This window comes from Hippocampus comes, unplaced genomic scaffold, assembly GCF_001891065.2.
Source record: "Hippocampus comes isolate QL1 unplaced genomic scaffold, H_comes_QL1_v1.1 scaffold68, whole genome shotgun sequence".
Taxonomy (NCBI): domain Eukaryota; kingdom Metazoa; phylum Chordata; class Actinopteri; order Syngnathiformes; family Syngnathidae; genus Hippocampus; species Hippocampus comes.
In genome coordinates, this window is record NW_017805625.1 from 238,797 (window position 1) to 250,104 (window position 11,308).

Here is an 11,308-nt window from a genome sequence, read left to right on the forward strand (position 1 = left end):
ATATTAACATTTGATTGTAAAAATATTTTATGGTGAGTTCGAGAAAAAATGCATCAATTGAGCTTGAAAAAAAAACATGTCAACATACATTTTGGTAGCGAGTGATTGCGGTTTTCGGACATGAGGCGACGTTTCATTTGCCTTCGTGACGCGTTTAGACTGTCCGTGTCATCACCAATCCATGGCAACCGAGGAGGGACATCTTCCATTGCGGTCAGCGACCAAAGAACCATTTGAACCCGTGTCATCAAAGAAACCGCGGGAGCCAACAAAGTTGCGGACATCTAAAACGAAAAGCAAGTTTATTTGCTTTGACATCTTTTGATTTCTGCCGCAAACACCCATTGAGCAGGAAATAAGATGTCGGACGTGGCCGTTGTATTTTCCCTCCAAAATGAGCAAATACGATTCAATACATTGAGTTCGAATGCCACGATACGATCCAAAGCCGCGGTTCCGTATGAATCCGGCAAGTGAACAAATGAGCTAGGCGACTTCCCAAACGGCGTCAATGTACTCACTCCGTCGAGATGGCGTCCACGCGTTTGACCCGTAAACGCCTCCTACTTGCCAGCCGTTGTTAAATGTGCGGGAATGCTCGACGGCCTACGAGTAAACGTCGCTGTCGAGAGAGCACCGCTCGCGAGGTAGCCCGCTACTCCATCCGGATCATCCAGACCCTCCGTCGGGATTAGCGTGTGCGTGCGTGGACGCTTGTCGGGTCGGCGGTGCTGCAGAAGAGCCCGCTCTTTGATCCTTCAAATAACAAAGCACCTCCAAAGGCGCGCACCCAGGCTGTATTGTCCCACCGCCGAAGGGGCTACGCTAGCCGGTAAAGTCACGAGCACGATCCCCTCTCAATCCCTTTTCCAGCACGTGATAACCCGAAGCACTCCCGTATATGGCTCCGCCGCTCGCCGCTTTGCATTTTCGATGAAGTCCCCCTGCCATGCTCAAATGAAGTCGGCGGTCGCCCGAGGACAGACAGCTCTTTTCTCCTTGGCCCCCTACTTTACTGTCACGGTTACCGAGTTAAGCCCAAACTTTTGAAAGTGCGTTCTTCTCCCTCGATTTGAATTCCTGATGAAGAATTCCTTCAAGCCCGGTGTGATCTCACGGGCTGATTGAAACAACGCTCACACACACACAGCGCGGTAGCGTACAGTGGGCACCTGCGAGCCAAATGTGACGCGAGACCACCCTCGTGTCCAGCGGACGGGAGTGGCTTGTGCAAAAGTGTACCTTGGCCGCTCTGAGCCCGCCCCTCGCTGGGGCAGACTCGCGGCACGCTCGCTCACACACACTCGGTGGAGCGGAGCGGAGCTTTCGGGAGCGGGCCCCCCCTCTGTGCAGTATGCATGTTGGCCTGGAAACTTGCGGAGCTCTCACGTCCCGACGGCGGCGGCGGCCGCGGCGTACCTCGGTGGCCGGGGAACATCCCTGCGAGAGTCGAGGAGAACACACCGCGCTGGATGTGGCGGGGGCGCGGGGGAGCGCGGACGGAAACGCGGGAGTGAGCGGGGACATCGATGATTAGTAGTACAGTACTTGTTTTTGGCGTCATCGTTTGCTGGCGTTCTTAGGACTCGCGTTACAGGAGGAGCTCCCATCTGTCGCCCTCCTCTGAACGCGGACAATCATGCGGGCGCTCTTTTGGGGCTTGGGCTTGCTGCTATTCCCTCATTTAGTAGCTGCGGACGCGTCCGCGGAGACGCCGCCGTCGAGTCCAAGAACAGGCAAGTATTTCTACCCGCTCGGCCAACTTGATGACACGGCTATGTCAATGAATGAATGAATGAATGAATGAATGAATGAATGCGTTTCGGCGGCGCTTTGCGCGTGGCTGTTTCGACCGCGATGAATTTGTTGTTCTTCTTCTTCTTCTTTTTTTTGGCGGTGGCGGCGGGGGGCGGGGGGACATTCCACAACGTCGCGTCTCCATGTGCAGCGAAAGAGCAGATCGGCGCCTACGAGATCGCCACGCCGGTGCGAGTGGACGGCGCCGGCGACAAGTTCCCGAGCGGCGCGCACTTCAAGAGGAAACGGCGAAGTTTGGACGAGAAGAGCGACAACGCGACGCGGCACTGGGCCTCCCCGAACATCCACTACAGGATTTCTGCATTCGGACAGAACTATCACCTCAACCTCACGCCTGACTCGGGATTTATCGCCCCGCTCTATACCGTGACGATCCTCGGAGGAGATGACGCGACGGGCCGGGACGAGGGACCGCAGGAGGGCGACGAGGAGGAGGACACCGACTTGAGGCACTGCTTCTATAAAGGACAAGTCAATGCCAAATCAGAGCACGCCGCGGTCATCAGTTTGTGCTCCGGACTGGTGAGGCTTGGTTTCACCCCCCTTTTGTTTTCTTTTCGCACTTGACTTCTTGACACTTTGAGCCACGTCTTAAAGTCTGTCAGCTCTAACTTTCGGAAGCCATTTGCGCGACGCTAATCTCTCCGTCTCGAAAAGAGCGTCCGCACTCGAGTCGGTTATTTTCTGGGCTGATGTAAGAGCCCGGTGAGTGTCGAGCGGGTAAACGGCCGCGCGGCTGGGTCACGTTTTAAACGTCCGATGCCAAGTGGTGCCGGTCTGCTGCGCGTTTCCCGTCCCGGTGGTCACTGATGTGTTTCGCGTGCGCCGCTGCGGCGCGAGTATGCGCGGCTCTGACGTCACCGCCGCTCAGCACCACTCTCCCGGACTTTCAGACAAGTGCGGTTGAATTCATGCGCGGTGAACGAGACGAGGTCACCGATCGGCCAATTCTGTCCCGTATGCCTCCGAAAGAATTTCAAGCATTTGATGAGATCGGGTCGCTACCTTTCCTCACAGTTTTGTTATTCATTGCCAAAAGCTCCGGCGGCACATGATTTGAACGTGGAACGCCGCGAGTGGCCAAAACTATGGATTGTACGACACCGAGCTCACTCAAGGTATGGACGCAAATAACCTCTTGGGAAGGATGCCCGCTCGTGGGAAAAGCGAGTCCAAAGCACCCTGCCTTTTCATGTTCCTTCCCCATTGCTTTTTTTTTTTCCAGCCGAGGTACAGATTTTTACTCTGGAAACATCTGAAGACGCACCGCCAAACATTTGTCACAAAAAGTGGTGCTCAGGCCTATTGTCTGCCGTCTCATTGAAGAGCGTTTCATTGGTCTGCCTGTCACTATTTGGCGCTGAAATGGAGAGATGGATGGGTGACTAATAATGCGGTGCACATGAATCTGATTAAAACAAAACCACAAAACAGTTTCATTTCCCAACACTATTCAACAGCCGGACATGATTTCAAATCGACGGTGTCGTCAAACAAGCGTCGTCAAACAAGCGTTAGGTTTACTGCGCGGGCCTCGTCAGGAAACCGGCCAAAATGCCAATCATCGTTTTCCAGAGTAAAAGAAAAAAATTACATTTTGATTCAACACAAAGATAGCCAGTCTACTTTTATGGAGGTTGACGAAAATCTGAGAGTACTTATTGACGAGAGGTCGAAACTCCGAAGACTTGGATCTATCTTGCCTTTGGACACAATCTTGATATTCAATGAAATACCGCCCATGGTGCTACGAAGATGTTGGAGTGTAAACATTTGCCATCCGCTCACGACGTCGTACGACTGGACGGTGGCAATTTACCGCCATGTTTTCTTTTTCTTCAGTTTGGTACCTTCGGATCTCCGGAAGGGGAGTATTTTGTTGAGCCCCTTCACAGCTACCAAGGAGAACATTATGAAGAGGAACGCACAAAACCTCACATCGTGTACAGGAAGAGGGCGCCCCAGAAAGAGAAATTTGGCCAGAGCTCACCTTGCGACACTTCAGGTAAAGACATCGCTCCGACTTTGTGTGCATGGCACCCACTCTGACACATGGACGGTTGACTCACATGGAGTCAAGCGTGTGTGTGTGTGTGTGCGTGTGTGTGTTTGGTCACGTCAGATCTCAAAGTGAGATCCCACAGTGGTCAGCAGTTGCAACATTGCCAAAGTGGTCACCACCGCTTGGACCAGGAAATGATTCTAAAAGGCGATTGCCTTTTTCTAGCGATCGTAGCGCCATTCTAACTTGTGTCTGGCCGGGGCAGTGTTTTCCAACCTTGTTTGAGCATCGGAAAAAAAATTCACGGCACACCACTCAGCAAAACATTCACAACAAAAATTGGATCAACGGGTTCATGATGTACCATATGTGGGTGGCATCCATCAATTGATGCAACTTTGTTCTTCAGAGAAAAGAAAGCATTTTTGGTCCAAATAACTGGATAATTGACCGCGGCACACTCAATGATTTGTCATATGTATACATACATAGATATTTATATCTATATATCTACATATACCTGTATGTATATATATATATATATATATATATATATATATATATATATATATATATATGAATGTATATATATACATATATGTATGTATGCATATATAACTGATACATGGCAGTGCGCAAGCTTTCTTCGGCTCACGCAGGAAGCCTCATTTGGAAGTTCTCCCTTGTATCGTCTCATCTCAGTTTACTTTGTGCACTTCCTGTTGTCTCTAGGGCTTCCTCTCACTTGATGATAAGGAAGCCGGGTTGACCCACGACCGTGAACGCGCAGTGTCCATTTCGTGAAGACAAAAGCCACGCCAACTTGAAAGTGCCAAGTAATGGAAACCCGGACTCCTTTTACGTACCTTAAGACAAAAGTGCCGAAGCCCTCAGGCTGGCGCATTTGATGGCGATGAGGAGGATGGCACGTGAGCCTCGCTTCCATCCTCGAGTGGCCTGTTTGAGTGGTCGAGAATGCCGCCGGCCTAGCCAGGACACCCCTTATGCTGCATTAGCAACCTGGCACCTCAACACCTAAACGCGCAGACAATGCCGAATTCAAGACGTTATAACGGCAGCGATTGCGATTCGTGTTGAGCATTTCACGCCGTCGAGCCGCCCGGTTCAGTTTCATCAAAGCGAGCGGAGAATTCTGCAGTTCCGTTTCAAAAGCATTTCCCCGGCGGTTCTGCGAGCGTGAGGTTCCTCCCTTCTTGGAACTGGTCTTCTGCTGCCGCGTGCACTTCAGCTCGTGCTACTTTCTCCCTGGCCTTCCGCCAGGTTGACCTCACCTGAACGCTTTGCTCTCTTCCGAGAGAAAAAAACCAAAAGCACGCCAGGCGGCGCCGGGTGCAATTTGAGCTGCCGCGAAGAAAAGGGAAGGAGACAACAGCATATGCGGATCACGACCCGCAGCTTCAACTCCTGCATCTTTATTCCAGATGGCCTCATGGGCGTGACTGCCCCGCCGGCGCCTCCCTTATATTCACACGTTTCTCCTCTCTTCCGGCTGCTCTTTCTAGGACACAAACACAGGCACGAGAGGCACAAACCGAGGAAAAAGCCAGCCGCCGGGATGGCCTCGGACGCCGCGCGTGCTTCCGACGCCGCTGCAGCGCCGAGTGCCGTGGACTCGCTCGGTGGCCCCCTGACCGGCGACGCCTTGCGTAGATCGGAGAGCGGCCGCGGCGTGGGCGCGAGACCCGCAAACGAAAGCGGCGGAGATGACGCCAGAGCTCACAAGCGCTCCAAGCGCTTCCTCTCCTTCCCGCGCTTTGTCGAAGTCATGTTGGTGGCCGACAGCAAAATGGTGGAACATCACGGCGGCAACCTGCAGCACTACCTACTCACCCTCATGGCCATCGTAAGTCTGGCTCTTTCAATGTCGAAAGGACGCTTGCATGATCGCTCATCAAAACATTGCGGGCGCTTCATCATGACATCACGACTCTAGACTGAGACTTTCTTTTTAAACGGTGCCGTCGATGAATGCGGCTTCTTTCATCGTAGGCGGCTGGCTAAGGTCAAGGCCTTCCTTTATCAGCAGCACTTCGGTGCCTGTGTTCCATCTTGGCTCGATGACCTCAATGCATCTTATGTTGCCAAGTCAGCCAGTCCCCACCCTCAAGCGTCACCGGTCGGTCCAAAATGTTGTTGCTCACCTCCTAAACTGGAGCTCGTGAGAGGGAGCACATAACCCCAATCCTGGCTCCCCTTTACTGGCTCCCAGTCCATTTTAGAGTCCATCTTTTAAGATCCTACTCATTGTTTTCATATCTCGAAATGGCCTCGCCCCAACTATGCTCTCGGCGGCCATTTCCAACGACCTCCTCAAGTCACGCAAACTCTCTCGCACGCGCTCGAGTCCACGCGGCGCAAATACTCGCCGGTGAGCCGTCTCAGCTAAAGAGACGCTTTCTGTGTCTTTTTTGCAGGTGTCTTCGATCTACAAGGACCCCAGCATTGGCAACCTCATTAACATCGTGATTGTGAAGTTAGTCATCATCACCAACGAGCTGGTAAATAACATCCATCGAGTCCTCGAACGGACGGAGCATTTTCCGCATGTAATTCGCCTCTGTGTTTTTCCCTAGGAGGGTCCCCTTGTTTCATTTAACGCACAGACCACTTTGAAGAACTTTTGCATTTGGCAGCACGGTCAAAATGTCCTGGATGACAACCACCCCTCGCACCACGACACCGCCATCCTTATCACAAGGTGCTCTGCAAAATAGCACCTTTTGTTTTGATCATCACGACCATCGCTGTCGCCTTCGTAAGGATATGGCCTCATTTTCTCTTTTCATTGTCTCTACTTGTGCCACAGACAAGACATCTGTAGAGCAAGGGACAAGTGTGACACTTTAGGTAAGTCGCCACGGTATTTAAAAAATAGATCTCATATCAACTCCACACTCACTCAGGGATGAACAGGGACAAAACATCATCCGAGGAATATGCACCGACGGAGGTCGGGTGTCGGATTGTAGCCTGCGTGCGACGAAACCTTATCATTGACGAACGGGGTGGGGTACTGGTAATTGACCGCAAATATATTGGCCGAAATTTCCGACGGCCACCGCGGCCTACCTGGCATATCTGCGCATTTAACGAAATCCCACAGCAGAAAAAAAAAACCCCAACTTTCTTAACATCAGTTGAAGTTTAGAGAGGTCCACGACAGCCCCGTAAGCGCGCTCGACAAACGGGACTTTTTGCATTTTGCAGCAGTAGCAAATCTACTTGTATGTTGATTTCATAAACTTTGTAAGGGCGGGCGGGCTGGCGGGCAGGCGCATCCTGTGAGGGATGGAGTGTGCGGGTCGACCTCATGAAGTGACTGGCCCATCATCCCGCGACGCTGACCCGATCCCCTTCCCTTTCAGGACTGGCAGAGTTGGGCACCGTGTGCGATCCGTACCGGAGCTGCAGCATCAGCGAGGACAACGGCCTGAGCACAGCGTTCACCATCGCCCACGAGCTCGGCCACGTGTAAGTGCCGCACGCCAGCGGCCCGTTGGCAACGGTCGCCCTTCAAACTCTTTGCGGGAAGTCACGTGTCAACGAGGGGATCCGGGACACAACCGCTGGACGTCCTTTCGTCGTACTTTGCTTTCGTGTGCAACGGATCCCATTTCCCCATTTTTAACTCTGAGCACAAGCGATGACCTTTGGCCCCTCCACCCCTCCCTCCCCCCCGAGTCTCGGAGTCAGCCGGAGCGCGAGCCCGTTAGCCTACTATACCGGAGACTGTTACGGACCTCATCACGTTGAACAAATGCTCTTTCCGAGCGCTTACAAACGCCGGCATTGTCTAATTCCATTTTTATCCGCGTCAAGCGGTGACAACGTGCTCGGCAACAGCTTAGCAGTGTTACAAGGTACCTGTCGGGTGGGCCGTTGAGTAGCTCAAAGGGAGGGCGCCGAAGGGGGCGGGTGGGGGGTGGGGGCAGAACAGATTTACATCAGATTTATATCTTGATATGCTCCCCGGACAAGCGCTTGGATATATTGGGATTTTCCTGAGCAGCAGCTCTGCGACAGTCCCGGATACGCATCGAGCGCACAGTAGACGCCAAGCGGCCGCTCACAGGATTAAGACTGCTTACCCGGCTCCCTCAAAATCCGCCTTCTGGCTTCGCAAAGATCACATTCACTTTAGATTCGCGCGGACAGAGGAACGGATGTATTTGATGCAGCGTATTGTTGTTTTTCGACTGGGCCCTCATGAAAACGCGGTGCAATTCCACACCGCGAGCAGACAAACGAGTCATTGTCTAATTCCAAGTCCCGATTTCTGTCTGTGTTCTCTCTTCCAGGTTCAACATGCCTCATGACGACAGCAATAAATGTAAGGAGGATGGTGTCAAGATCCAGCAGCACGTGATGGCCCCCACACTGAACTACAACACAAATCCTTGGATGTGGTCCAAGTGTAGCAGGAAGTACATCACCGAGTTCCTCGAGTACGTCGCACTCGTTCCAAGTAGATTCAGATGGGTTGTGTTTTCCCTCTCATTTGGAGGAACCGCTAAACCAAACGAGAGTGGGCGGTCAAAAGTGGATGTGCCGTCTTTGGCGTGGCGTCGCTTTTCGTTTCGCGGCAGAGTCAACAACTAGTTGACCGGCGGCTAACCCGTCACTCATCCAAGTCTGCTGATCGGCTCCACTTTGGGGCTCAAAACTACAGAGTAGGTCAAAGGTGGCGGCTTGAGTCCGACGCGGTGCATTTAACACAAAGATGCCGATCGATTGATCGACTTGAGATCCGGAGACGGCGGGGGCGGTCGTTTTGCGCCATTTGCCCACCGGAACACAGACGCGCTTGACAACGCCTCGGCTCCTGTTGCGACCCAATTTCCTTCTTCAAACAAATACAAAAAGAAGAGGGAGCTCTTCAGGAAAAGTCAACAGATTCGTATATGGCAACTGTCCAAAAGCTCGGAGCCAACTCCCAGCCGGTCCAAGCTCGTGAATACGTCTCCCTTGCACGACTCCACTGACGGAGCGCAATCTCGTCAGATGTGCGTGAACGAGCACACGTGGTCTGTACATTTGCCACTTTTATTCAGATGCGCGTGAATGGGGAAAATGTTGTGCTGAATGTTATTTCGCCAAGTGGTTGCGCTAACTCAAACTGTAGCTGGATCCAGATGCTTTGATTTTGTGCAGCCGCATGACGGCATAAAATGGAGTCAATCCAACCAACATTTTTTGGGGGTGGCGGGGGCGGGGGGGGCTGTTTCTGTTTTCCCTTCTCCTTGAAGTTATTTCATTTTTGTTTGTGTTCATAGCACCGGCTATGGCGAGTGCTTGCTGGACGAGCCCGTCTCGAGGCCATACAGTCTCTCGCAGCAGCTGCCCGGACGGATTTACAATGTCAATAAACAGTGCGAATTGATATTTGGAGCGGGAACACAGGTGTGTCCTTATATGGTAAGTGGAGGCCAAAGCGCGACGCTGTCGACACGGCTCGTGTGGCCGGCTCTGCATGCTCCATTTGAAGCCCGCGTCGTCATTTGTTGGATAGCATCAGAGCGCTGTAATAGCGCACGAGACTTCTCTTCATCGGACGATGACGATTCAACGTATAATCATCATCAGATAGGCAGGGCATCTCGTTGCCTGATAGGCAACACGTTTTGCCCGCAAAACCACGCGTGCCATCTGGGTCAACACTTCCGAAATGTGCACGATGCAAACATAGGCTGGATGGACATCGGACCTTTTCATGAATGACTTGATAAGAAGAAGAAGAAAAAAAAAACCCAAAGTTCCGTTCCCTCTAAATCTGAATCCTGCTGCGCTCATGAATCCGCCCTGGAAAAAGACAACTGGCGAAGACGTCCTTTGCAAATGTGTGACGGAATCCTCGGTCTAACGTCCGATGTGTCTTTGTGCTCAGACCCAATGTCGAAGGCTGTGGTGCACCAGCCCAGAGGGCGCCCAGAGGGGCTGCAGGACGCAGCACATGCCGTGGGCCGACGGCACCGATTGCTCCCCGGGAAAGGTAAACGCCATCCGGCAACAACTCCATGACAGCGGGAGAAAGAAACATCCGTGCGTTCGCCATCCGAGCCGCTTCCCCTCGGGTGGCGGTCAAAGACCAGCGGAGCCTCCCGTTTGGCCTCTTGTTCCGAGAAAGCGATTCGTGTGTCCTTGTTTCTCTCGCTCTCACTTTGATGCTTCTTTCCTCCTGCCTGTTTCTTTTTCTTTTCCCGACTTGGGCCAAAACTGTTCCCCTTCTTCTCCTCATGCAGCACTGCAAGCACGGGCTGTGCATCGCCAAAGAGCACGACGCCGCACCCGTGGAGGGCGCCTGGGGAGTCTGGAGTCCTTTCGCGAGCTGTTCTCGGACGTGCGGCGGCGGCATCAAGATTGCGGAGCGCGAATGCAACCGGCCCGTGTGAGCGCTTCTCTTCCTAGTCACGCATGCCCGCCGGATCTCGTCTCCGTCTTAGAGGAGATGCCGAAAGTCGATGATCGAACGACACTCAGGGAATTCTCGCCCGACGCTTTCGCTGATGGCCAATTTTCAAAGGCGGCCTCCCGGGAAAGTGGCTTGACTCTTGCCTGCTGCTTTTGTTGAAGTTGTCGTGATTAAGAGGCGACTATTCAAAATTGACATTCGGTATTTGAATTTGAAGTTGACTTTTATGTGGTCTGCCGTAGGAGAAAGTGGTCTCGGAGGACAGACTATACATTCCAGTCATCTGCACACCCTCCACTGCCCTCATGTCCTCCCGCTTGTCTGTGGTGTTGAGCCAAAAATTAGTATCGATCAATGTAATCAAAACCGATGAGTACAAACGCACAGCAAGTTTCACCGACTCGACATCATGAAGTTTGCCTTTTTGTCAACTTTTTTTTTCATTTATGTTGAACGTTCGAGTGTACGATGCGTAAGCCTGACCCCGAACCACCAGGCCCTCAGTTCACCCTCAGGGGTTCAAGAGACGCTATTGGGTTTGTACTTGATGTGCCCCCACCAGGCCAAGGAATGGAGGCGCGTACTGCGTCGGTCGGCGGATGAAGTTCCGTTCCTGTAACTCGGAGCCGTGCTCCAAGCAGAAGAGGGACTTCAGGGAGGAGCAGTGCGCCGTTTTCGACGGCAGGCATTTCAACATCAACGGCCTACCTCCGAATGTTCGCTGGGTGCCCAAATACAGCGGCGGTGAGTCTTGCGCAATACCTCCCGGAACCCCGTCTTCATTTCGAAAGAACGATCTAAGACGGATCTGTCTCGCCTTTTGTTCCCGCGCGCAGTTCTGATGAAGGACAGATGTAAGCTGTTCTGCAGGGTTGCGGGCAGCACGGCCTACTATCAACTCAGGGACCGGGTCACCGACGGCACGCCGTGTGGACCCGACACCAACGACATCTGCGTCCAAGGCTTGTGCAGGGTGCGCCGCTCGCTCGACGCTTGCGCTTCGCAACATCATACAGTGAGCCGAGGAAGCCCAAGCCGCGTTGGGGTACGGGGGCCTC

At 52.8% G+C, this 11,308-nt stretch overlaps 1 protein-coding gene across 1 annotated transcript in view; it reads left to right on the plus strand.

Moving 5' to 3' along the window:
• The first annotated feature begins 1,192 nt into the window (after positions 1–1,192).
• Positions 1,193–11,308, plus strand: part of adamts9 (ADAM metallopeptidase with thrombospondin type 1 motif, 9) — a 25,491-nt gene continuing 15,375 nt past the window's right edge. The window contains exons 1-14 of the mRNA XM_019881257.1: positions 1,193–1,736; positions 1,949–2,340; positions 3,661–3,823; positions 5,344–5,684; positions 6,256–6,339; positions 6,415–6,539; positions 6,648–6,688; positions 7,207–7,312; positions 8,140–8,286; positions 9,115–9,256; positions 9,726–9,830; positions 10,081–10,226; positions 10,813–10,994; positions 11,087–11,223. Coding sequence (XP_019736816.1) covers positions 1,640–1,736; positions 1,949–2,340; positions 3,661–3,823; positions 5,344–5,684; positions 6,256–6,339; positions 6,415–6,539; positions 6,648–6,688; positions 7,207–7,312; positions 8,140–8,286; positions 9,115–9,256; positions 9,726–9,830; positions 10,081–10,226; positions 10,813–10,994; positions 11,087–11,223 — 2,208 coding nt within the window. The 5' untranslated portion in view covers positions 1,193–1,639. The remainder of the gene's footprint in view (positions 1,737–1,948; positions 2,341–3,660; positions 3,824–5,343; positions 5,685–6,255; positions 6,340–6,414; positions 6,540–6,647; positions 6,689–7,206; positions 7,313–8,139; positions 8,287–9,114; positions 9,257–9,725; positions 9,831–10,080; positions 10,227–10,812; positions 10,995–11,086; positions 11,224–11,308) is intronic.